General features: G+C 39.3%; 1 protein-coding gene across 6 annotated transcripts in view; it reads right to left on the bottom strand.

Annotated features, from left to right (window-relative positions):
- The window catches only part of AP2A2 (adaptor related protein complex 2 subunit alpha 2), a 98,745-nt gene that overhangs the window by 4,104 nt on the left and 70,806 nt on the right, over nt 1-23,835 (bottom strand). For 2 of the 6 annotated variants that reach the window (XM_024216329.2, XM_024216339.2), the window contains exons 14-23: nt 22,486-22,659; nt 20,598-20,747; nt 17,794-17,957; nt 15,461-15,538; nt 14,593-14,675; nt 13,873-13,962; nt 10,176-10,299; nt 2,775-2,891; nt 2,499-2,568; nt 703-837 (exon numbers count right to left, since the gene is read on the bottom strand). In XM_024216329.2, coding sequence (XP_024072097.2) covers nt 703-837; nt 2,499-2,568; nt 2,775-2,891; nt 10,176-10,299; nt 13,873-13,962; nt 14,593-14,675; nt 15,461-15,538; nt 17,794-17,957; nt 20,598-20,747; nt 22,486-22,659 — 1,185 coding nt within the window. The remainder of the gene's footprint in view (nt 1-702; nt 838-2,498; nt 2,569-2,774; nt 2,892-10,175; nt 10,300-13,872; nt 13,963-14,592; nt 14,676-15,460; nt 15,539-17,793; nt 17,958-20,597; nt 20,748-22,485; nt 22,660-23,835) is intronic. The other 4 variants (XM_024216362.2, XM_024216371.2, XM_024216346.2 and 1 more) reach the window with 3 other exon arrangements.

Raw genomic sequence — 23,835 nt, 5'->3', positions numbered from 1 at the left:
CCCCACGTGTTTTTTTTCGCGTGTTTTTTTTTTTTTTAAAGGCATCCCTGACGGGGCCCCGTTGAAACTATTCGAATCGGGCCCCGCACTTCCTAAAGCCGGCCCTGACAGCCATCATGTGCAGTCCCTTTGATTTTACAATTGTAGCAAACACTATTCCTACAGATTTGCATCCTTCCGCTGCTGGTTCACAAAGTAGTAAACAAAACAGAGCTATGTTTCGTTCATTTAGAAACAGATGAGGCAAAAAAAATCAGTTTTGTCTAAGATGTTGAAGGGAAAATTTAGTAAGAAGTTTTTAACTTTCAAGGGGGTATCAAACAAATACAAAAGACTATTAAGATTAATTTAGTGTCCTCTGCACAATAAGGAGAGTTGTAGTTTGATGATAGGATGGAATATTTTCCAGGGAAGAATCTCAGAGTAACACAATATGTGAGCATGCAAAACAGCAGAGGCCTTTGGAAAGCTGAAAAGTAGCCTGCTGAAAGCCAAAGCGAGAACAGCTGCCTCAGTTTTCAACCTATTTGGGGTTTATTGACATTGACAACTGAGTCTGAGACATCACATAACTACTTCTACTACAAGTTATTTTTACTAAACACACAAGGTCTGTTTAGTCAAATGCATTGGTAAGATAAGTTTTATTCCGTTTCTGTAAACCAGCACTTATATTTAACTTGCAAATTCAAAAGCAGGTACCTGTGCCTGAAGGTTGGGTTCAAGACGCAGCAAACATCCAATCTGGGTAGTTTTTGTGTGTATTATACCAGCACCAACAAAATTAGCAGGGTTGGGATCTACCTCTTCAAGGAGAGCAGAGCCAAAGCCAATGATCTATCAAAGAAAACCCAAAAAAGAGACTTTGTTTAGAGACAGTGCAGGGACAGGAAGACAAAAGTACAAAAAGTGTCCAAGAATGCTCATGAAACAGCCTATTCACCTGATCACGGTCACCAGGTAATTGATTTAGTTAAATAGGCAGGGAACTTCTTAGCTCTGAAAATAAGTTTTAAAGCATCAATAATATTATAAGAATTCTGACATCTTAACACTACCACTATACCACAACCTGAACTTTTAAGATAAACTTGTTTGGCACTCCAAGTAGTAGCAACACTTATAAATAGGATGAGGGGTCTGAGTTCTCTGGATTCAGACAGTCCTTCCTCCACACCTGTCCCTCATACCTTCCTGTCCTCCTCCATTTCTCCTAGCCCCTCTCCCTTTCACTGTCTTTCCATTTAATCACCTCTTAACTAAACCCCATCGATAAAAGACTCAATGGAACATGATGCTTGTCGCTGTCATACTGATCACTCTGCTTGTATGCTCTAGCCCTTTCCCCCGTCCTTTGGCTTGTTTGTTTATTTAAATTGTAAGCTCTTCAGAAAGGATACAAAGGAAACCAGTCAGTCAGTTATGTTTTCTTTCCAAACGTTATAAAAATGGATGTACTGTGAAGGGACACTGAACTAGAGTGGCCAAAAACTGCCTCATATTGAAAAACATCCCATACTAAGGGTACGTCTACACTACCCGCTGGATCGGCGGGTAGTGATTGATCTATCGGGGATCGATTCATCGCGTCGACGTGATAAATCGATCCCAAATCGCTCTGCTGTCGACTCCTGTACTCCACCGCGGCGAGAGGTAGAAGCGGAGTCGACGGGGGAGCAGCGGCAGTCGACACCGCGCCGTGAGGACGCGAGGTAAGTCAACCTAAGATACGTCAACTACGTTATTCTCGTAGCTGAAGTTGCGTATCTTAGGTTGATCCCCTCCCCTCCACCCCAGAGTAGACCAGAGTAAGCGGCTAACAGATACTAGTTATCCTATCTGATGATTAGCCAGATTTTAACTCCAGTTGCCAGATGGCATGCAGTAAAGTTTTCACTGGAATATTTAATCACGCTAATAAGATTTCATGATATATACACAAGTATAATAGCAAACAGTTGAGCGATAAACCGGGTTTGAATGGTAAAAAAGGAGGGGCTGGTTGAAAGTTTTCTAATTTCACAATGTCAACAAAGAGTCAGTTTTCACCCTGCTTTTTGACCAGGTAGATTTAGTCAAAAAACATTTTGACAAAAAGGAAACAATTACATGAAAAATATTTTCAAAATCTATTTTTTTTTTTAGTAGCTCTAGTAGAGAGTAGACTTTGAAATTCCCTCCAATTCAATTTCATGAATGAAGTTCACATTTCAGTATAAACCACTTCAAGGTTCTTCACAACAAGCCCTAGAACTCTTAGAAATAGACGAAATTGGATTAAAACCTATGTAAATCCTACAGATATTTCCATACTGCTAAGTGCAATTACCTCACTGACTAATTTGCAATGTGTTCGTGCCTAAGCAGCATGACCCAAATGCCCCGAAGTAAAAAAGAGGGACAAAATAAAATGTCAGCATCAACAGAATCATTACATTTGTTAATGCCACTGCTCCAAATCTGAAATTCATCTGTTAAAATACCACACTGTTACCTACCTTTGCCTTTGTGATCTCTGTATCCATTGGATGCTTTGCTTTAAAGATGTTCTGCATTTCTTGCTGAGGACTGTGAGAAACATACAAGTTAGTATCATGCTATAAAAACATATAACACAAGAGCATAGCTGGTAGAGTGCTGAAGTTCAACAGTAGTATTTACTTATATTGAAGTGGCTCTCACAAGCCTCAATCGGAAATGAAGCACCACTAAGCTAGGTATTATTCAACATAGCCCTTTCACTGAGAAATTTACAATCTGGGTTCAAATCTTACTTGCTCAGTTGTTTCCAACGCTGGAAGAAGTCTTGAGAGGCCATCTCCGTAGGTTGGAAAAATTTGTTCAGTGTGATTGGTAGTTTTACTGAAATATTTTGAAATGTTCCCCCATATCTGCATGAAGAACAAAGAGAAAATGTGGTACAAGTTATGATGAATTACAGACTGTATTTCAGAACCTATTTAAGAAAAAAAGTGAAACACTGAAAGATACTGTGACGCTGGTAAACCAAGTGCCAGCTCTGGCCAAGGCCATGGGCGTTAGCTAAGAACTGACAAACTCATAGCTGGAAACCAAAGCATTTCTCCTATATGTTAGTTTTGTTCAAAACAAGTATTAGTCTTATGTATACAGTAAAGAATGTATTTACTGCTTCGAAGCTATGAAATGATTGTAAATTGCTGTATGCATTAATCTCACTTGTAATGTCTGTATTCCATGCTGCAAGGTAAAACGCAAGTGTTTTATAATTATAAAAATGCCTGCTTTGAACGTGTGAATTCAGATGGGAATAGTGGCTCCCACTGCCCACCCAGAAGGGCTATCAAAAATTAAGTGGGCCATCACAGAACAAAAGCTTTGTTAACTGCCTCATCCACCCATCGACAAGTATGTGCAAAAGGCCTCCGCCCACGGATTTGAATGTTGGAAGAGGTAAATAAAAACAGATGACATGAAAATTTTTTATCTTTGCTGTTTGGACTCTCACAAGGGCTGGAGCTACGAAACAAAAAACAGAGATCCCCAGGGTCAACCTGGGTTCAGCCCTAAAGACATTAAATGTTGAAACTCATTTGTGTTTCCATGCTTGCTTGTTTTAACCTGTAAATAAATCATTTCTTTTTCCTACTTAATAAACCTTTAGTTAATTACAGGATTGGCTGCAGGTGTTGTCTTTGGCATGAGGTCTAAGGTAAAAATGGATCTGGGGAAAGTGAAAGGGACTGGAAGCAACCTGAATATTTTGTGATGAATGGTATAAATGACTATTTATCACTAAGACCAGCTTGCCAGTGTGGCAAGAGACTGGAGAGCCCAAGGGGACTGTCTGTGACTCTATGGTAGAACTGTTACAGTGATCTAGGAGTTGACATTTGTTACTGAGTTGGCGAAATCGAATTATAGAACATACCACCATTTTGGGGTGTCTGCCCTGCTTTTGACAGTCTGCCCTGAGGTCGGCATTCTCAGTTGTGAGCCACTCCAGATAGCATAAATTATATTGCCTTATCAAAGGGCCATTCACTATTTCACAGAGAATACAAAGAATTCTGAAGTAAATATACTTTAGACTCAGACTATTGATTATAAACTCTTTTTCGGAGAGGCAATAATATGTGGGAGAAAAGACAAGCATTTGTACTTATGATGCGGACAGAGAACTACTTAATGTTTTTAGGGAAGTAAAAACTGATAAGAACTGTGTCATCATGGGGGACTTTAACTTCCCAGATATAGATTGGGGAACAAATGCTAGTAACAATAATAGGGCTCAGATGTTCCTAGACGTGCTAGCAGATGAATTCCTTCATCAAGTAGTAACTGAACCGACGAGGGGGGATGCCATTTTTGATTTAGTGCTGGTGAGTAGTGAGGACCTCGTTGAGGAAATGGTTGTAGGGGACAACCTTGGCTCGAGTGACCATGAGCTAATTCGGTTTAAACTAAATGGAAGGATTAACAGAAATAATACTGTGACTAAGGTTTACGATTTCAAAAAGGCCAACTTTAATAAATTAAGGCAACTACTTAGGGAAGTGGATTGGGCTAACATACTTAGGGATCTAAAGGCAGATGACGCCTGGGATTATTTCAAGCTGAAGTTGCACGAGCTGTCCGAGGCCTGTATCCCGAGAAAGGGAAAACGGCTAGTGGGCAGGAGATTTAGACCTAGCTGGATGAGCGGGCGTCTCAAAGGGGCGATTAAGAAAAAACAGAAAGCGTACAGAGAATGGAAGAAGGGAGGGATCAGCAAGGAAACCTACCTTATTGAGGTTAGAGCATGTAGGGATGCGGTGAGAAAGGCCAAAAGCCGTGTAGAGTTGGACCTCGCGAGGGGAATTAAATCCAATAGTAAGAGGTTTTATAGCCATATAAATAGGAAGAAAACAAAGAAAGAGGAAGTGGGACCGCTGAAGAATGTAGATGGAGTGGAAATTAAGAATAATCTAGGCATGGCACAATATCTAAATGAATATTTTGCATCGGTCTTTAATAAGGCTAATGAAGGGTTTAGGAATAGAGGGAGTAGGACAGAGGGGAATAAAGGAGGGGGGATTGACATTACAATATCAGAGGTGGAAGCCAAACTTGACCAGCCAAACGGGACTAAATCGGCCGGACCGGATGATCTTCATCCTAGAATATTGAAGGAACTGGCGCGAGAAATTGCAAGCCCCTTGGCGATAATTTTAAATGAATCTGTAAACTCGGGGGTGGTACCGTTGGACTGGAGAATAGCTAATGTGGTTCCTATTTTCATGAAGGGGGAAAAAAGTGACCCGGGTAACTACAGGCCTGTTAGTTTAACTTCTGTAGTATGCAAGGTCTTGGAAAAAATTTTGAAGGAGAAAGTAGTTAAGGACCTTGAGGTGAATGGCAATTGGGACAAATTACAACATGGGTTTACGAAAGGCAGGTCGTGCCAAACCAACCTGATCTCCTTCTTTGAGAAAGTAACAGACCTTCTAGATAAAGGAAATGCGGTGGATCTAATATACCTCGATTTTAGTAAAGCGTTTGATACGGTACCGCATGAGGAATTATTGGTTAAATTGGAAAAGATGGGGATCGATAGGAAAATCCAGAGGTGGATAAGGAACTGGTTAAAGGGGAGACTGCAGCGGGTAGTACTGAAAGGTGAACTGTCAGATTGGAGGGAGGTCACCAGTGGGGTTCCTCAAGGTTCGGTTTTGGGTCCGATTTTATTTAATCTATTCATTACTGACCTTGGAACCGAATGTAGAAGTGGGCTGATAAAGTTTGCAGATGACACAAAGTTGGGAGGTATTGCCAATTCGGAGAAGGATCGGGATATTCTGCAGGGAGACTTGGATGACCTTGTAAATTGGAGTAATAATAATAGGATGAGATTTAATAGTGAGAAGTGTAAGGTGATGCATTTAGGGATGATTAACAAGAATTTCAGTTATAAGCTAGGGACGCATAGGCTGGAAGTGACGGAGGAGGACAAGGACCTCGGAGTCCTGGTTGATCGCAGGATGACTATGAGTCGGCAATGCGACGTGGCTGTGAAAAAAGTTAATGCGATCTTGGGATGCATAAGGCGAGGTATTTCTAGTAGGGACAAGGAGGTGCTGCTGCCGTTATACAAGGCGCTGGTGAGACCTCACTTGGAGTACTGTGTGCAGTTCTGGTCTCCTATGTTTAAAAAGGATGAATTCAAACTGGAACGGGTACAGAGAAGGGCCACTAGGATGATCCGAGGAATGGAAAACCTTTCCTATGAAAGGAGACTCGAGGAGCTTGGTTTGTTTAGCCTAACCAAAAGAAGGCTGAGGGGGGATATGATTGCTCTCTTTAAATATATCAAAGGGATAAATACCAGGGAGGGGGAGGAATTATTTCAGCTCAGTACTAATGTGGACATGAGAACGAATGGATATAAACTGGCCGTGGGGAAATTTAGGCTTGAAATTAGACGAAGGTTTCTAACCGTCAGAGGGGTGAAATTTTGGAACAGCCTTCCGAGGGAAACGGTGGGGGCGAAAGACCTCTCTGGCTTCAAGATTAGGCTAGATAAGTTTATGGAGGGAATGGTTTGATGGGATAACGTGATTTTAGTCAATTAGGCAATAACGGCCATCGCTGGTAAAATGAGGGTCTGGCTAGAGAATCTTGCCTGTATGCTCGGGGTTCTACTGATCGCCATATTTGGGGTCGGGAAGGAATTTTCCTCCAGGGTAGATTGGCAGAGGCCCTGGAGGTTTTTCGCCTTCCTCCGCAGCATAGGGCAGGGGTCGCAAGCTGGAAGATTCTCTGCAACTTGAAGTCTTTAGATCACGATCTGGAGACTTCAACAGCAGAGTTAAGGGAAAGTGGGGGGGTCAGCTTTTGTGGCCTGCATCATGCGGGAGGTCAGACTAGATGACCATATTGGTCCCTTCTGACCTTAAAGTCTATGAGTCTATGAGTCTATGAGAAAAGAAGTTTAGGAATAACTCATTTTAGATGCATATGAAGGCAGAAATAGTTAAATGCATCAACACCTCAATAAGAATTCCATGAATCTGAACTGGAGTATAAGTTCACATTTAGAGTGCTGACATTATAGATAATGCCAACCAAATAAACGTTGAGAATGGACTCACAACTGCAGCCTCCCATGTGTTAAGGCCAACTGTAATGGGGAAAAAGCAAAGTAAACAGCAGTAGTAGTATCTGTTACTGCTTATTTTAAAACCGTGGCTTTCTACATGTAAAAATGTTAATTTTCATCCACAGCAACAGAATGAATAAAACAATAGCAAACCTGTATAAAAATAATCAATAGGTAAATCATTAATCAGGTTTACACTTTAGAGGAAACATGCATATAGACATTCCAAAAGGTACAATCTCACTATAAACTACAAGAAGGTGAACAGATTTATTTTGATGGAAATAAATAAACCAATGCAAAATACCACCATTTTAGATCAACACAATGCAAAGTTAGCGTCTCGCCTTTATAAGGCTGATAATCTTAATGTTTAAATTACTAAGTAGGCATGACTGAACAATGTCTATTCTTTATTTGGACAATTTGCCTAAAACAGCCATCTAAACATTGTTACCATGTGCATTTCTTTTCTAGGCATCTTTAAAATTCTTCTTAAATACTAAAAACTGTGAATAGGATATATTGCCTAAGAAAATTTCACAGCATTCAAGATGTGAAAGGCCACAGGTTTAAATCTCCCCCCTCTCCCCCCAACAGTTCTGATGATAAAAGTTTTTGTTCTTTGTATTTTTTAAACAGACGCTCTAAGAAATGTGGAAAGCCTGAGTCAAAATACTCACCTATAATATGCCTTCTTGCTTTGATATTGGCTTATATGAAGATTACACAGTTAGGTGAGGAGAGACTCCTACACCCTCCTTTATTAAGCAACTCCTCACAGCCAGCATCTCAATTAATTAACTGCATACAGTCATTTCAGGGTAACTCTTAAACTGACACTCAGGTTAATCAAGTTTAACACACACTCATTTATATTAAGAACCATCACCTTGGATAAGTCAAGGAATTATTAAAACTGAATTTACTTTACAGTTCATGTTGCCTGTTCACCGTTTTGCATTTCACTCAGCTTGGACCCTGAAAAATAGTAGATAGCTTCTACTAAGTTTCACTTTTAGATTTTCATTGGAATATCCTGGGAGCATACGTATTGGCTGTAAGCACTGTAGAAAACTAATTAAAAAAATTCCATTGCATCATGAAAATGTTTCTGGACAACAAGTTAACCTACAACTTTCATGTAGGGAAACTTCCTTTTTGTATTGCATAGCAATCTGGAGTTCAACCTTATTGAATAAAATGGAAAGATAAGTGAGAACTATGGTCACCTGTTCAGTTAGAGTTTACCTACCATGTTGTTCCAAAGAATGACTATTTGAGTTGAATACAGTATTGTTGTAGCTGTGTTGGTCCCACGATATTAGAGAGACAAGGTGGGTGAGGTAATATATTTTATTGGACCGATGTCTGTTGGTGAAAGAGACCAGGGCCGGCTCCAGGGTTTTGGCCGCCCCAAGCAGCCAAAACAAAAAAACAAAAAAACAAAACAAAAAAAGCCGCAATCGCGATCTGCGGCGGCAATTCGGCGGGAGGTCCTTCGCTCCCAGGCGGAGTGAGGGACTATCCACCGAATTGCTGCCGAATACCTGGACGTGCTGCCCCTCTCCGGAGCGGCTGCCCCAAGCACCTGCTTGACAAGCTGGTGCCTGGAGCCAGCCCTGAAAGAGACAAGGTTTTGAGCTACACAGAGCTCTTTTTCAGTTCTGGGAAAGGTACTCAGAGGATATGTCTACACTGGAATTAAAAAGCCATGGTTAGCCTGTGTCATTTGACTCGGACTAAGGAGCGGTTTAATTGCAGTGTAAACATTCAGGCTCAGGCTTGAGCCTAGTTCTGGGACCCTGTGAGATCCCTGGAGTAGATTCGTGGGGGATGAGGTTGTAGAGTTTCTTTTGGAGTTGTTTAGGGAAGGATTATATGATATCCTTACATTCCTGGGTGAATTGTGGTGTGGGGTCTTCAAGTTCTTTGTCGTAGGTGGTGTCGGAGAGTTGTTCATTGGTCTCGCTGACATAGTTATCACGGTTGAGAAGTATGATGGGACCCCTTTGTCTTGGGGTTGGTTTTCAGGGACTGTATTGCTGTCCTATTGGTGGTGGAGTGATTGTGATGGATGTGATTTTTGTTAAGGATTTCACAGTCATTTTTTTTCCAGAAGCAATCAATGTAACGATCAAGTGTGTGGACCACACACTGAAAGAAATCTCTTCCAAACCCACTTTTCTGGCCTTCAAAACAAATTTTCCATCCTCACCAAGCTCATTATCAGTAGCAAGTTCCCCCCAGACCAGGACTCATGAACTCAAAGTGGCACCCCACCCTGCCATAACAGATGCAAAACCTGCAGACATATCCATATCTCCACTGCTACGATGATCAATACCCCCTTCCCCCCCCCCAAACACACCTTTCAAAATCCTTGGGTCCTACAGAAACCTATCACAACATGTGGTATACTTTATCCAGTGCATAATGTGCCCTAATAACAATGATGTGGGTGAAACCAGACAATCTCTATGCTCTCAAATAACCCCTCTCAGAAAAAATGATAAAAGACAAACACTATCACCTGTGGGCAAACACGTCTCACAAAATGATCTTTCCATATCTACCCCCTCAGTCCTTGTCCTCCGAGGAAACTTGTGCAGTACCTTTAAAGATTCACGGCTTTTTACAACAATCTGTAACCCACTAACCCTTCTTTTTTGGAGAGGCCTTAGCAGGCCACTTCATGTTGAATGGTCTCTGAGTATGTGTTAACTATTTATGCTAAACAGTCTCTTCAACTTTGTATTTAGTTGTGACACTGAGTGCCTTTTCCAGACCTGAAAAAGAGTTTTGTGTAGCTCAAAAGCTTGTCTTTCACCCACAGCTGATGATCCAATAAAAGGTATCACATCTCCCACCTTGTCTCTCTAAATTGAAGGCCTTTAGCAACTTGTTAGAACAAGCCCTCAGGCAATTGCTCTGTCCAGAGTACCTTTTAATTCTTCTGTGCTTCCAATGCATTTTCAGATTCAGAAGTCTAAGCCAAAGTCCATGTCTATGCTAAGCTTTGCTTCAACACCAAACAAAAACAAAAAACACCTTTTACCTGAATTGAATGTTTAGGATTGGAGCTTCCATGAAGTCTGATATGCACTCAATATTCACAACTTGCTGCACCTGAGCGCCCCCATCCACTGTCGGGTCCACTGGTTTTGTTTGCAGGTTCAGGCGTGAGAGGTTGTTAAGGAAACCAATTCACAGAAAAAAAAAAATGATTGTGCTTTTAATCATTACCATTGACTTTAAATATAGATTTACATCTTCATATGGATAAATTGGCCACTGGGGGGAGGGGGAGGAAACCAACTTTCACCAGTAAGTTAAATGTCCCTGTGAAACACAATATTAACTAGATGTTATGTGGATAATTTTTCAAGCACCATACCAATATACAGATTCAAGGTAGTAAGAGACAATTTTTGCTAGTAACCCTTGCAGTATTAAACACTGTATTGAGTGCATGCAATGTATGCAAACATAAGATGTCCAAACAAGTCTTATATGCTGTAGATGGTAATTCTGAACTGCTAGTGATATTCAATTTTACTCACATTTTGTATCCATCAATCCCTACAGATCTTAATATATTGAGTAATTTGTAGTTGTAGATTCTGTCAAATGCTTTTTGGAAGTCAATAAAACACAACTATACTGTGTCCCCCATTTCAAATGATCTTTCTAATATGAGATTAAAGTTCATAATGGTGTTCATCATGCCCTTTCCATGTTTGAAGCAGTATTGTTGGTCATTTCTTTCCTTATCTATCTTTCCTTGTATTAGGTCTTGAACAACTCACAAAAATATTTAGAAATAGAACTACACAGCACACTTAGCCCAGGCTCTGACACAGGTTTGATGCCAAGCTCCCCTTCCATCCACACACAAATCACTTTGACTTGGGTCAGCAAGGACTCAGGAGCCAGGACCTAGGACTCTGCTAGGTGGGCGGATCAGAGCCTGAACCCCACTGTGACTCAGGTTCAAACCCTGTCATTTTGCAGCATGGATGCAAGACCCAGATCAAGCAATTTTAAGCCCAGGTTTACAATACAGTGTAGATGCTCAAGTGCAGGCTTGGAAACACCACGTTCACAAGCCCGGGGCCCAAAGACCCGATTTACATTGCAGTGTAGACATACCCTCAGGGTATATAGCATCTGTATACTCAGACTCACTGCCATGGGTTTTGTTTTTTCTTTTCTCCCCAGTGTAGACATACCTTAGAGGCATGCAATTGTTCTGTAGTCTTTTCAATTCATAGCACTGGTCTTTTTTTCAGTTTGGATATGTAAGGTTCTGAAGTATTCTGGCAATTCTCCTGTCTTAAATATATTCTTCATTACCTCTGACTGGGCTTTTAAGTCTTCATCCACTATACTTTAACAATTCAGCCAGTATTCCATCGCAACCTAGTGCTTTTCCATTCGGAAGTCTTTTTATTGATGCCAAGATTTCTTCATCCATTATTGATGGACTTAATTAATCTCTAGCTAAGCTTTTTCAGGCCTATCATCACCATATAGTTCCTTGATACATTCTCACCGTCTCTCGTTCTTGTCTTTAGGGTCTGTCAAATATCGTCCATTTTTGTCCTTTACAGTGGTATTGGTCACCTTTTTTCTTTAATTGAAGATTCTTATCTTTTGATACAGCTCATGTTATTCTCTTTATCCAACTGTCCAATTTCTTTGCATTTCTCATACAGCTATTCAGTCTTTACTAATATGCATTTATTCTTTATTTTATTTATTCGTTTTTACTAATATGACTCTACTAATGCACAGTACTCGTCACCTGCCTGAAAAATTTTCAACAAAGAACTAAAATTTGTACCATATTGTCTTTCTATATGAGAGGAAAGGCAGACTCATAAGTACGTTATGAAGCTTTTATCCAACAAAATTTAAATTTTATTTTGTAATATATTTGCTGGGACTAATGTTAATACCATGGACTTGTTTCAATTTATTCTAAAGTTTGAGATGTCTCTGATTTCCCTATTGCTTTCACAACACATGGCACTAAGAGGACCAGCAATCATTTAAAAGAAAAGTCTTAATTTTTGTTTTATTTGTTGCCCCTCCCCTTCATTACCACAAAGGCTCACAAGAACAATGGAAACTTATTGTTTCACCATAGTCAATTAACCTTATAGTGATGTCAAGGGTGCAAAGTAATTTGAAAAAGACACTCTCCATATAATCTTTCAGTTTAGTTATTTTAGGCATTACTTGTAATAGTGGTAGGTCATTAAGACGCAAGTACAATTTCAGTGTTATGTTAATGTTTGTAAAATACTATATAGTACATGCACTAGGCCTTATCAGCTAAACTCTATAGTTAAAATCCCATTAATTTTTTTAAAGGATTTATGAACTGTTCCACTGAGACCACTTATGCTTGTGGATACAATGAAAGTTACCACTAGGTCTACACTACAGCGGGGGTCCGACCTAAGATACGCAACTTCAGCTACGTGAATACCGTAGCTGAAGTTGCGTATTTTAGGTCGGCTTACCTGGCGGTGAGGACGGGGGAAAGTCGACCGCTGCCGCCGACTCCGCTGCCGCCTCTTGCCGCGGTGGATTTCCGGAGTCGATGGCAGAGCGATCAGGGATCGATTTTATCGCGTCTTCACTAGACGCGATAAGTCGATCCCAGAAAACCGATTGCCTGCCGCCGGACCCTCCGGTAAGTGTAGACAAGCCCTTAGAAAAGCTAGACCAAGCAAAACAAATATTTTCAATTCATGGGGAAAGCAAGGAAGGAGTCAGGAAGTTAATCTAACCATTTCTGAACAAGGAAGAGGTTTAATCACAACCACATTTTTGAAGAGTTTGCCTGCCAAAAATATATATTTTAGCATCAAGATCTTTAGTTAGTAACCAAAGGCTTAACTACATTTCTTGTAGCTTCCAAGTTGACTTCAGCAAACTAACCAAGCAATGTTGTGATTTAGTAAATTGATTACTTTACCACATGCTATATTAATGGAATTTTTAATAAAGCGTCCTTATTTTCTTTGATACTATCAAGTATATTCAAAATCCATAGCTAGACTTTTACTAACTGCTTAAAAGTGATTGTTTTGGTAGTGCAACAAATATTTTAAAGTGCAGTGAATAATCTCTCCACATTAGCTTGCATAGCTGAAAAGTTCTCATTTAGTTTACATTTGTCTAATTTGACTTATTCCCTTTTAACTCGCAGTGTATTTTGTGATTAAATTTTAATTAACTCTCTTGGTACCAAAGAATTAAAACCATTTCAACTTTAGTACCAGCAGAGAGACCTAAACTAAACTTGGCAATAGATAATAGCTCTGTGGTAAATTAATCAAATACCTGATTTTAATATGCTCCCTTTTTTCTCCTGGAAGCTGGTGCTTTGCAACTTTGCCCATACAATACCATGTATCTTGTCAAAAGTGTATTAGGTAACGTCTCACAACAATAAGATATGCCTATACAAATCCTACACAATACTACTATGTGTAGCATTTTTTCTAGAGCCATAGATTTTGCTAAATTAATTTATCTACACTGACACCAAAAGGTTGTATTTTTAAGACAAAGAAGTGACAACTTCCTCATCTTGTGACGTATCAGACCTTGAATCTAGCAGATATTGCATTAGCCAAAGTATTTCTTTATTACTGTTTATTTTTGCATTTGATATATGTAATGATCAGGTGCATACACTACTACTTGCATATGAGGCGGAGCAATTAAATCAAGGATATTTGACTGAAGTTCATCTGAACAGATTAGTGTTGGAGTAAAATTCAAGAACTGAGTGGAAGTCTTGTTACCATAAAATATAAACATCCGACCTGGAAAGAAATAGGTAAAAACATTTAATTATAAAATCCTCAAGTATAGCACATATAACATTAATTAAGTACACTGACTACATTTGGAGCAAGAGTCTAAGGCTGGGTCTATATGTACATCGTTTCAGCAGTGCAGCTGTACACATACAGCTGTCTTGCTGCAGTGCATCTGGTGAAGATGCTCTATGCCGACGGGAGAGAGCTCTCCTGTCAGCATAAAAAACCCCACCTCTGCGAGTGGCAGAAGCTATATTGGTGGGAGGAGCTCCCCCGCCAACATAGAGTTGCATGCACAAGCACTTATGTTGGTGTAATTTATGTCACGGGGGGGTGGAATATTCACACCCCTGAGTGACACAAGTTTTGCTGACATAGACTATGTCTTCGCTACAGCCTAAGACAACTGTTTTCCACCAACACCACAAAAAGGGTTCCTTAAGTAGGTTAGGCCTCAAATCTGATCCACTTTAGATGTTTAGAAAATTTGTCACCAGTAAATTAACAAACTAACCATTTTTAACTAACAAGGTTTATTCCCAATTCTGTGCTGACACTGCTGTTGATACAACAAGGAAGTTAACACCATGTTAACTACCAGATCTATTCAAAACATAAAACTATCGGTCTTACCCAAGTTCTGTCGAAATTCAGATTTCAGTCCAATCTGCAGCAGCTGATTTTCAAACAAAACTCCATTATTTTTACATACAAACCTAGAGAAAGATAGGCACATTTGAAAGGTAAGAGTTTATATTTTAACTGCAAGACAAATTATTACAAAGCAATCAAAGCCACAGAACTTAAAGGTCTTGTGGACAGCATAAAGAAGAGAATTGTGGGCCCAGGTGCCTTGAAGTAGTCAGTAAAAAGGACAGACAACAGAAAAATTGTAAACTTAATGAAATGAGTTTATATTATAGCCCACACCTTCCTCGTAATGTATCATTATTTTAACTATTCAAGTTTATTTCAATGTTATGTTTAAAATGAAAACAGGGAGGAAACCAAGACACACAGACATGCTATATAAGTACCAGGCAACAGATTTTTCAATCCAGCATTAATCTAGTGGATTAATGAACTTCAATTCAGTGTTTCACCTACTAAGCACTTGAACAAAGTGCACTTGCAATACCAATACTCTTGGCTATGCCTACCTAATCCCCAGTTACATTTGTTCTCAACCCCAAATGACTGCAAAATGTGGCATACAACTAACACTGATGAGGAGAGGCCTAGTTTTAGAGCAGCATGTGGTATTGCAGGTGAGCGCTGTGCTGCACTGGCAAAGTTGTGAATGAGTATACAGCATATACAACACAGCATCTATAACCAGCTCTGTGCATTACCAGTCTTACTGCATGTCTAGAAAAAACACTGGCCACTTTGAAAAATAGTGGGTTAATACTCAGTTTAATCCCTTGCTTTGTGATTTTTGATTATTTTGTGATAATGCTCTGGAAGTTGCCCATTTTTGCAAGATTTTAGTATTGCTTACTTGTGAATAAGCTCATCAGCATCATGCACAGTATCAGCTGGTTCCTCAGAAACTACCTCAGATGAAGCCAGGTCAGGGCTAATTCAAGCAGCACAAAGGAAGAAAGGAGGTAGCAATAGAGATGGCAAGAGTTATAAGTTAGTAAAAAAAAAGAGAGCTTAGTCATTTCCTTTATTTCCTCCCTCAGAACAGCACTTTGGGATATGACACACCAAGGCCTACATTTTTGAACTAAGACACCTGGAGTTAGGTACCTAAATTACTTTAGCAATCTAAGCAACTGGATTTTTCAGTCCCCACCTGCAGTCCCCACTGATTTCAATAAGAGTGGAAATGTTCAGCACTTAAAATCATACCACTTTAGGCCTCTAAATCCTTTTTAGACATCTAAGTCCAGGCACCATTGTGCAAAAAATTTGGATTAAGTCCATATTTAAGAACGCCCATTAACTTTCATTAGTCTGCATACGGATGCCAGGTCCTCATTGCCACTAATAGCATTTCTAGTTACACTTCTGCTTTTCTCAAACTCAAAAAAAACTGCACTGCTTGAATGAAAGAACAAGCATTGCCAAAACAATTTAGAACAATTATGCAACAGTAAATATACTGGTAGACTGTCCAGAACATCCCTTAACCAAGTAACAGCTTTCCTCCTTAATCCCACCTTACTACTTATGGAAAAGTGGCAGAGGTTACTGTAGAAGACGCTTAGGTAGTAACTACCTTAGACAAGCACTTTACCAAATGCAATGACTGCAAACAGGGTAGGGGTCAGCAATGCTAGTCATTTTTCTGCAGCAAATGTCCACATATAAAGCATTAATGCTTCACCCCTGCAGATCACTCCTGAACTACTAGCCTAACACTAAAAACAAAGAGAAAGGACAGAGAAGAGGTACAGCAGATGCCAGCTCTAAAACATCATTTAACTTTACTGCCACACACTAAAGGTTACCATGTATGAGCCACTTAAAATTTGTCTTTAATACAATCCACTATCTTGCAAGAATGAAATGTTTTAGGATGAAATTTTTCAACCATAGCAAACTGCAGGCAAGTAGATTGTGCCTGAGCCGGTACTTTCTCCTGGCAATTTTACAGAGCTGTGCTGGAGCACATAGTTATCCCTATACTTAATAGGGCAGCAGGAACACAAAGCATGACGGCTGTATACTGCAACGGCTTAGCTGCCCTTCATTACTTTAAAGACTCGGTCCATAGTAGTATTAAATCTTGTTTAGTAGATGTTATAAGCAGAGGTTTGACACAGTGGGAATTCAAAAAAACAAAACAAAAAAAAAAAACCCTGGTCGACTAGGCAGTCTTAGCTGAAAAACATTTGAATATAGTTAAGTGTTCAATGACAAGAGATTCAGGTTACATATTTGATTTAATATTAGCTCTGCTAACATGCTAGAATTCTGCTAGAAAAAGTTAGCAGGATCCTCTCATGATATTTACACTGACACCCAAGAATTTAATGTCTTGTGAACAGTGCCTGAAAGCATTATATTGAGAACTTCAATATAAATGCTGGTAACAATCAATAAAAGCAGTTACTGATCATTGAATTAAAAAGGTATGCTGGAATGTAGGATAATACGTACTTTTAAATACAAGGGACAAAGTTATTTTTGCTTCTTCACAATGAGGCCATTGACTGTAGTTAGGTCATAAACAATATATAAAAGCCAAATTAAATATGCCTTCAGGTCTGTGACTGGTTTAATGCATTCGGACAGACTATGTTTAATAGCTCTAGGAGATCTGCTGTCACAGAGAGACAAATTAGCAATAACCTACCCACCCCGGCCCAACAACAGTGATTTGTTACATATGCAAGGACACAATCGCTAGAGTCCTGCATGGCATAGGAATAAGAAAGGAATTCTATTCGATTTAGGCTAGATAATCCAAAATGTGAAATAACAGTTCACTACTACAAACTAATACATTAATACCTACTGCCTGATATTGAAATGCATGGAAGAACAGCTTACCTTATGCACCTAAAACTGAAAGCAATAAAATAGAAATCGTTTATGGCCAGGCCCAAAGTTATCCACTAACCTTATCATTGCATTTAAGTCTTACTGTACTCAATATAATCTGGATATTAAGCATAAAATAACACGCTTTAGGCTTGCCCTTAGGTGATTATATCAGTATATGAATTCCCTTCACATGACATTAAGTAGGACTGACAAAGCTATGTTGTTCTTCAGTGGGGAAGTTTCAGCTGTTTGTACTCTTCATAAGGGTAGGGTAAAAAAGGTGGAAGATAAGAGGCACCACCTACTTCCAACTCAGGTGAGAATTATTTTAACTACCTTGCAAAATTATCTTCAGAGCCAGGAGCAAGAGGTGCAACCACAGAAGCAGAGTCTGAAAATACATCCACCAGCAAACTGCCAGTAGAGGAAGGGGGAGGAGCAGAGCTGGTGAGAGGAGCTGCACCGAGGCCCAGAAGGTCTGCTGATGGAGAAGGAGTAGACTGTAGAAGATAAAATGGAACACTTTAAAGTTGCATTTAATTCATATATACTAATACAAAGCCCAAACACAACTGTACCTCATCCCCAATAAAGACTGGCTCAGATTTTTAAAATAGTTTTGTCTGTAGGAAATAAAGACATCTTCCACATGTGGCTATCACCTTGCCCTTTAAATGGCCTCAGACAGGTAGTTTCATAGCCAAAAAACTACTAGTTTCCCATAACTAGATTTTACCTTCCCATAAAACCAGTTGTAAACCAGATATCAAGAAGAACTAGGGTGCGTTAAGTTATCTCCCTCCTTCACCTTTGAACATTAAAAGCAGTACAGGTTAATCTGTACTATTTTGCAAACTCCAACTTTACACAACTCTAATCCAAAATACTTTTGTGTCTCAACATGACAGACTATTGTGTAAACCTACATTTTAGGACATTTTGACAAACCCAGATGCCTAAAACTGATGTTTTCCTGAATATTAAAAACCCTTTCCTTTTAACAAAATATAGCTTTTTGTTCATATACCTGAATGTTAAGTTCTGAAGCCATGCACACACTCAAAAGAGAAGTATTGAGACTAATAAGCCAGAAACCAGAGTGCTCCTAAATTAAAGTTGGTTAAGAAAGGAAATAAAATCTAGTACAAGATTTCCCAAAACAAGCAGAGCACCAAAACTTAAGTTGCAAAGGAAGTAAAATGAAAGAGGAGTTCCAGTGGATGGAGAATCTGGCATTAAAAGTTTGAGGAACTTTTATTTCTTGGACTGTTGGTTGGGAATTTTCCCTCTTCCTCAAAGGGAAGGAGATCGAGGGAAAGGTAGTTAACTCTCTCTCCTAGAAAAGCAAGATATTAATAAGTGGACATATAGGGACAATTTACTTATATAAACTCCCAGTCACAATGTGTACAGGTGTGCAAGTTGTGATTCTATAGTGATGATTATAATGAAAGTTAAATTGGGGCCTTATTACACTTATTTGGAAAGGAAATATTTTCCTTTTTGTAGAACTTTACAAGATGTGCTAAACAGAACTAGATTTATTTATTTTTCTAAAGTTTTAAGTGATTCCACTGTAAAGTTCAAAAAAGCCACAAGCATTTAAAAGTGACCATTTTTAAAATCGGTGATGGTTATTTGGGACAGATTCTCTGGTTCACAAAGCAAACCTGAAGCAGCTAAAGCTCTGCATTGAGATTTCCCTCTACACTGGCAGCTCCACCACCTTTGTGCTGGAACCATACCCCTTTCTGCATAATGGGAGGTACGGTGGATGTCAAGGGTGCGGCATGGGAGATGGCATGGTTGAACAAGGCACCACTGTACCCAATTCTACATTGGAATAAGATCCTTGGTCTTTCACCAGCAGCATAAGTCTATGCTGCCCCCTGCAGGTTTAATTTATGTTGGGGCTTGGCAGCTGAGAATCAGCAAGCTAGGACTGACTTGCTGTCAGTCTCCTAAGCAGAGCCTGGGTGCAGTGGAGAATCAAACCAACAACTTCTCTTTGGGTCCATCTAGTTTAATACAATTAAAAACTTCAACCTTACCACATATATACAGTATTGACAACACTTCTCATACCCTTCATCACCACTGATGGTCAACATTTTCAGCAGTGAACCGTGATTTTGGGTGCCCAAGTTGAGACACCTTAAAGGTCAGTTTGAGTGTGGCTCTCATTTTGAGAATTATGTTAGGACAAGCATCTTACGTTGGGTACCACCCCTCAAAAATATATTTAAAAAAAATCAAGGCCAATATATATCTGTGGTCACAAGAGGTCTTCTAAATCCACTTTGAAAAGCTAATTTGTTGAAGAAGTGTGCTGCAAATTAAACTCCCATTATACGTAAAGACAAAGTTAGGGGAAAATTTCCATGTTATTGCTTCACTTTAAAGACTAAAAAAACCCCCACCATGTTAAAATTTGAAGGGAATTAACATGATCAACAGAAAAATGAATATCAATGCTATGCTAAAGACACACACGCAAAGCATTTATTGGCTTGAGTTAAATGTTTATTACTTCCCTTACCCAGGGAAGAAAAGCAGCATGTGACTGTAAATTAGTATTAGGTATATACTAATGGGAAAAAAAAAATAAAGACAAGAGAGTAAGATCCTGCCTTACTGGGAATTCTGAAATATCCAAATGCACTTATGTCAAAAGGAAATTGCAATTACCAAACAATAGAGGTAGCCTAGCAACGCCAAGGTTTTAAACTATTGTGCAAATTTCACCCTGCAAGAGAACAGAAGGTCTTGAATGGGATGGACTGTAGTTTGGTGACATTTCTAGTATTTGCAGAGTAGCTATGAGGGAAACCCAGGAAAGTATAGCGACATCTATCAGATAATGGAGAGCAGGGGAACATGAGAAATTACAGCAACAGGAGGATTTAGAAACAATTCACTATAGTAAGTATCTGATTATTCATGAAAAGTTTGAATTTCTTAGTTGACTGTATATCAGTGTTTAAGACAACTGGATATTTAAACTGAAATTTGCATGCATGTTAATAATTCACTCCCAAACCACTTCCCAAAGTAGCGCAGGCCTTGTCATGAATAACTGCAAGCATCAAAAAGCAAAAAGTTTTAAGACTTCATGCCTGCAACAGGACTAATTAAGAGACCTCAGAAGTGAAGAATCCTTTAAACAAACAAGGAACTCCTGTCTGAAGGTTGTGGATGGCTAAACGAGAAGAATTCAGACGAGAAGGGCGAGGTCTGGGCCCAGTAACTAGTTCAGCCAGTGAGCCCTGAAGTGGAGAATCAGGCAAGGCCTTCAACAGTATGCAGAAAAAAAATGGAATAAAAAAATCAAGTAATCAGCAACAAAACCAAGAATTGTGTGTGCTCCACTATTCACATGTGCTTAACCTATGCATCCAAATATCAGAACTGCAGGAGCAGATTTGGTATTACACACTTAAGTTAAAACAATGAGGAGTCTGGTGGCACCTTAAAGACTAACAGATTTATTTGAGCATAAGGTTTCATGGGTAAAAAACCCCAATTCTTCAGATCCATGGAGTGAAATTACAGATACAGGCATAGATATACTGGCACATCTATGCCTGTATCTGTAATTTTCACTCATTGGATCTGAAGAATTGGGGTTTTTTACCCACGAAAGCTTATCCCCAAATAAATCTGCTAGTCTTTAAGGTGCCACCAGACTCCTCGTTGTTTTTGTGGATACAGACTAACACGGCTACCCCTCTGATACTTCACACTTAAGTTAGGTGCAGACGCTTATTTATGTCTAAACTAGAATCACACCAAAAGTGTTTCAGAAGATAACAGGTTCCGCCTCAGTCTATATTTCTATGCAATAAGAAATAAGTGAAGCTCTTCTATGGGTAGAGCGGTATAAACTGAAGTTAGTATATTAGAAAGATATTGTTTGGAACCTCTCCCTACCATGCACTCCTCCCTAACAATTCAGTATGAAACACTGCATGGTGGAAGAAACAGTATGCAAGAAGGTTGGCTTAATATCCATTCAGAAGAAAATGGAGGACATCATCATCTTGGGATGGAAGACTTGGATCACTAACTTTCAAATATAGTGGAGTTGTACCATTCACTATGAGAGTTCAATAGGGAAAGCATAGTATCTTCACTAAGTCTAAAAGGAGAAGCGATTAAAAAGATGGGCACAGAATGTGTTACAAGACTAAGAATAGACTGTTAAAAAGCTTAGAAAATTAATCCTAATAGTTACAAATTTTGGTTTTGCTTTTAGTCAAAAGAGATAATGAATCTCATCTTAGTTAGTCGAGTAGACAGCGCTCCATCACAAAACCACCTTGCAATTCAGCATAATTGGTAGATACAGATCAGGAAAAGCCCAGGATTGATGTTGTTTAAACTTAAAATGTGCACCAATTTAATTCAAGTTATGACTTTATATAAATGAATATAAGTAAGGGTTAAATCAGTTTAAAGTACATCCACGTTAGATTACATTAAGTACAAAAAAGTCCAGCAGTGTCCTGAATGCTTTGAAACAGAAAAATAAACCGGTAAAAGTCAGTCTGTACTAGAGAAAATTAGAACACCTAGCTTAAAATGTTTCACAGAAGTACATTACAGATAATTAGCCTCTAAGAGTGTTAATGAAGTTGATTATTCAAACACACTTTGTCCAAAATTTATCCCACGAATGAGAAAATGTCAACCTTTTCTTTTCAAAATGTTACTTTGAAACTGTTAAAATATGTTTAACTATACACAGATTATCAAAAGCACACAGTCTTGGGTCTAATTTGGCCCCCCACAGACTTCAACTTCTGCAAATTCTACCCACTACTTCCCTCACCTTTAGAATTAAAATACAGCTTTTCCAGCTACTTTATACAAACATCAGGAGCCTCAAATTTAAGAAACAGTGAATGTACAAAACAAGTCACTGAACAAGCAAAATGTAAGGAATCTCTGCATTTCCCTCCTAGAAAATCACAATAACTGGTATTAGATTGGTTATCACAAGTGGTATAATTACTTAAAGAAACATACCACAGTACTGGCATTAACAGGGGTGGATTCAGTGCCTCCATTCACATCAGAGTTCCTCTCCTTTTTGATCTCTTCTAGGTCAGTAACTGTGCCAGGGCCTTTCTTCTTCTTCAGCTTAGCCAGAATGGATGACTCCCTCTCTGGAAATGGAGGCATTTCTTCTAGCACAGTTGCCTTGCCATGAAATAAGCTAATATTAGTTTTCAATACAACACACGTGTCTTCAGACAGGTAGACACTTGCAAGAAAACAGAACATCATCCCAACCTTTCAAAGGATACACCACTATAGCATTGCTTCTTGTGGCAGAGTACAGAAATCCACCACCTATGCAACAGTCAGCAGCACATTATAGCAGAGCTATAGGTTAAGGTTGAGAGTTGCTTACGGTTTAAAAGAATTAAGTGCTTTAAAGCCATAAGCCGACTGATTTATTTGCTGAGCCTCATGGGGATGCACAGTAGGGTTTGTGATCCAAATTTAGGGTCATTTGAACAAGCGATTCCTGAGATGCAATCCCTTTAAAAAAAACCATCACATTTATAAAATCACCTGGTTTTGATGCTTCCCAAACTGATATCACCCCTTGGGATTTAACTCAGTAGTTCAGAGCACCCATGTGCCTTTGGAGTAGCAGTATTGAGAGTTAATAAGTTTAGAGCTCCAGGTCAAGTTGACCTAAACTGACAAAACAGTGAAATACACACATGCAGCAAGACTAGAGGGTTTGCAGGCTGTCTGTTGTCCCAGTAATTGGGTGGCTCAAGGTGACATGCTATGGATACTGAATCTAAGCAGCACTCATGCACTGTGAGTTCAAGTCCTAATTTGTGGAAGTTTTTGGAGAATCTGTGTTACGTAAGTTTGCAGGCAAAGAACAACTTTTTATGGAGCCTCCTTTTTGAAGTTTTGTTCTGGTTTAAAATATTTTAAAGTGCTCCAAAATCCACATGCCGATTCTGATTTTACTTTAGAAGCAGTCAATGAAATAAGCACTAGTGATATAGAAGATAAAGACTGTGCAGTAAGCATTTGGAGTAATGTAATCATCATGATTTATGCTCCTCAATCCACTGCGATCAAAGGCAAGTCATCACTGGATATTTGCTCAACAGCTTCCTAATACACAGCCACGCTAACATTCAGATTCTTAACTGTTTTGGTGTAGAGCAAGGGAGTATAACGGGGTGGGATGGGGTTGGAGTTGTGAGGTGGAACGTGCAAGGGGTGTCAAAGCAATGCAGGGGCTCTACCCTTTTAACAACCTTCATCCATTAGGGCTGTGCTCTGACATAACTATTGAGGGGCTAGCACACACCAACACAAAAATCCCTTAGGTCACATCTACAC

Source organism: Terrapene carolina, unplaced genomic scaffold, assembly GCF_002925995.2.
Source record: "Terrapene carolina triunguis isolate 2854851 unplaced genomic scaffold, T_m_triunguis-2.0 Scaffold171, whole genome shotgun sequence".
Lineage (NCBI taxonomy): Eukaryota > Metazoa > Chordata > Testudines > Emydidae > Terrapene > Terrapene triunguis.
The sequence above is the reverse complement of the archived record's forward strand: the minus strand, read 5'-3'. Positions and strand labels throughout refer to the sequence as shown.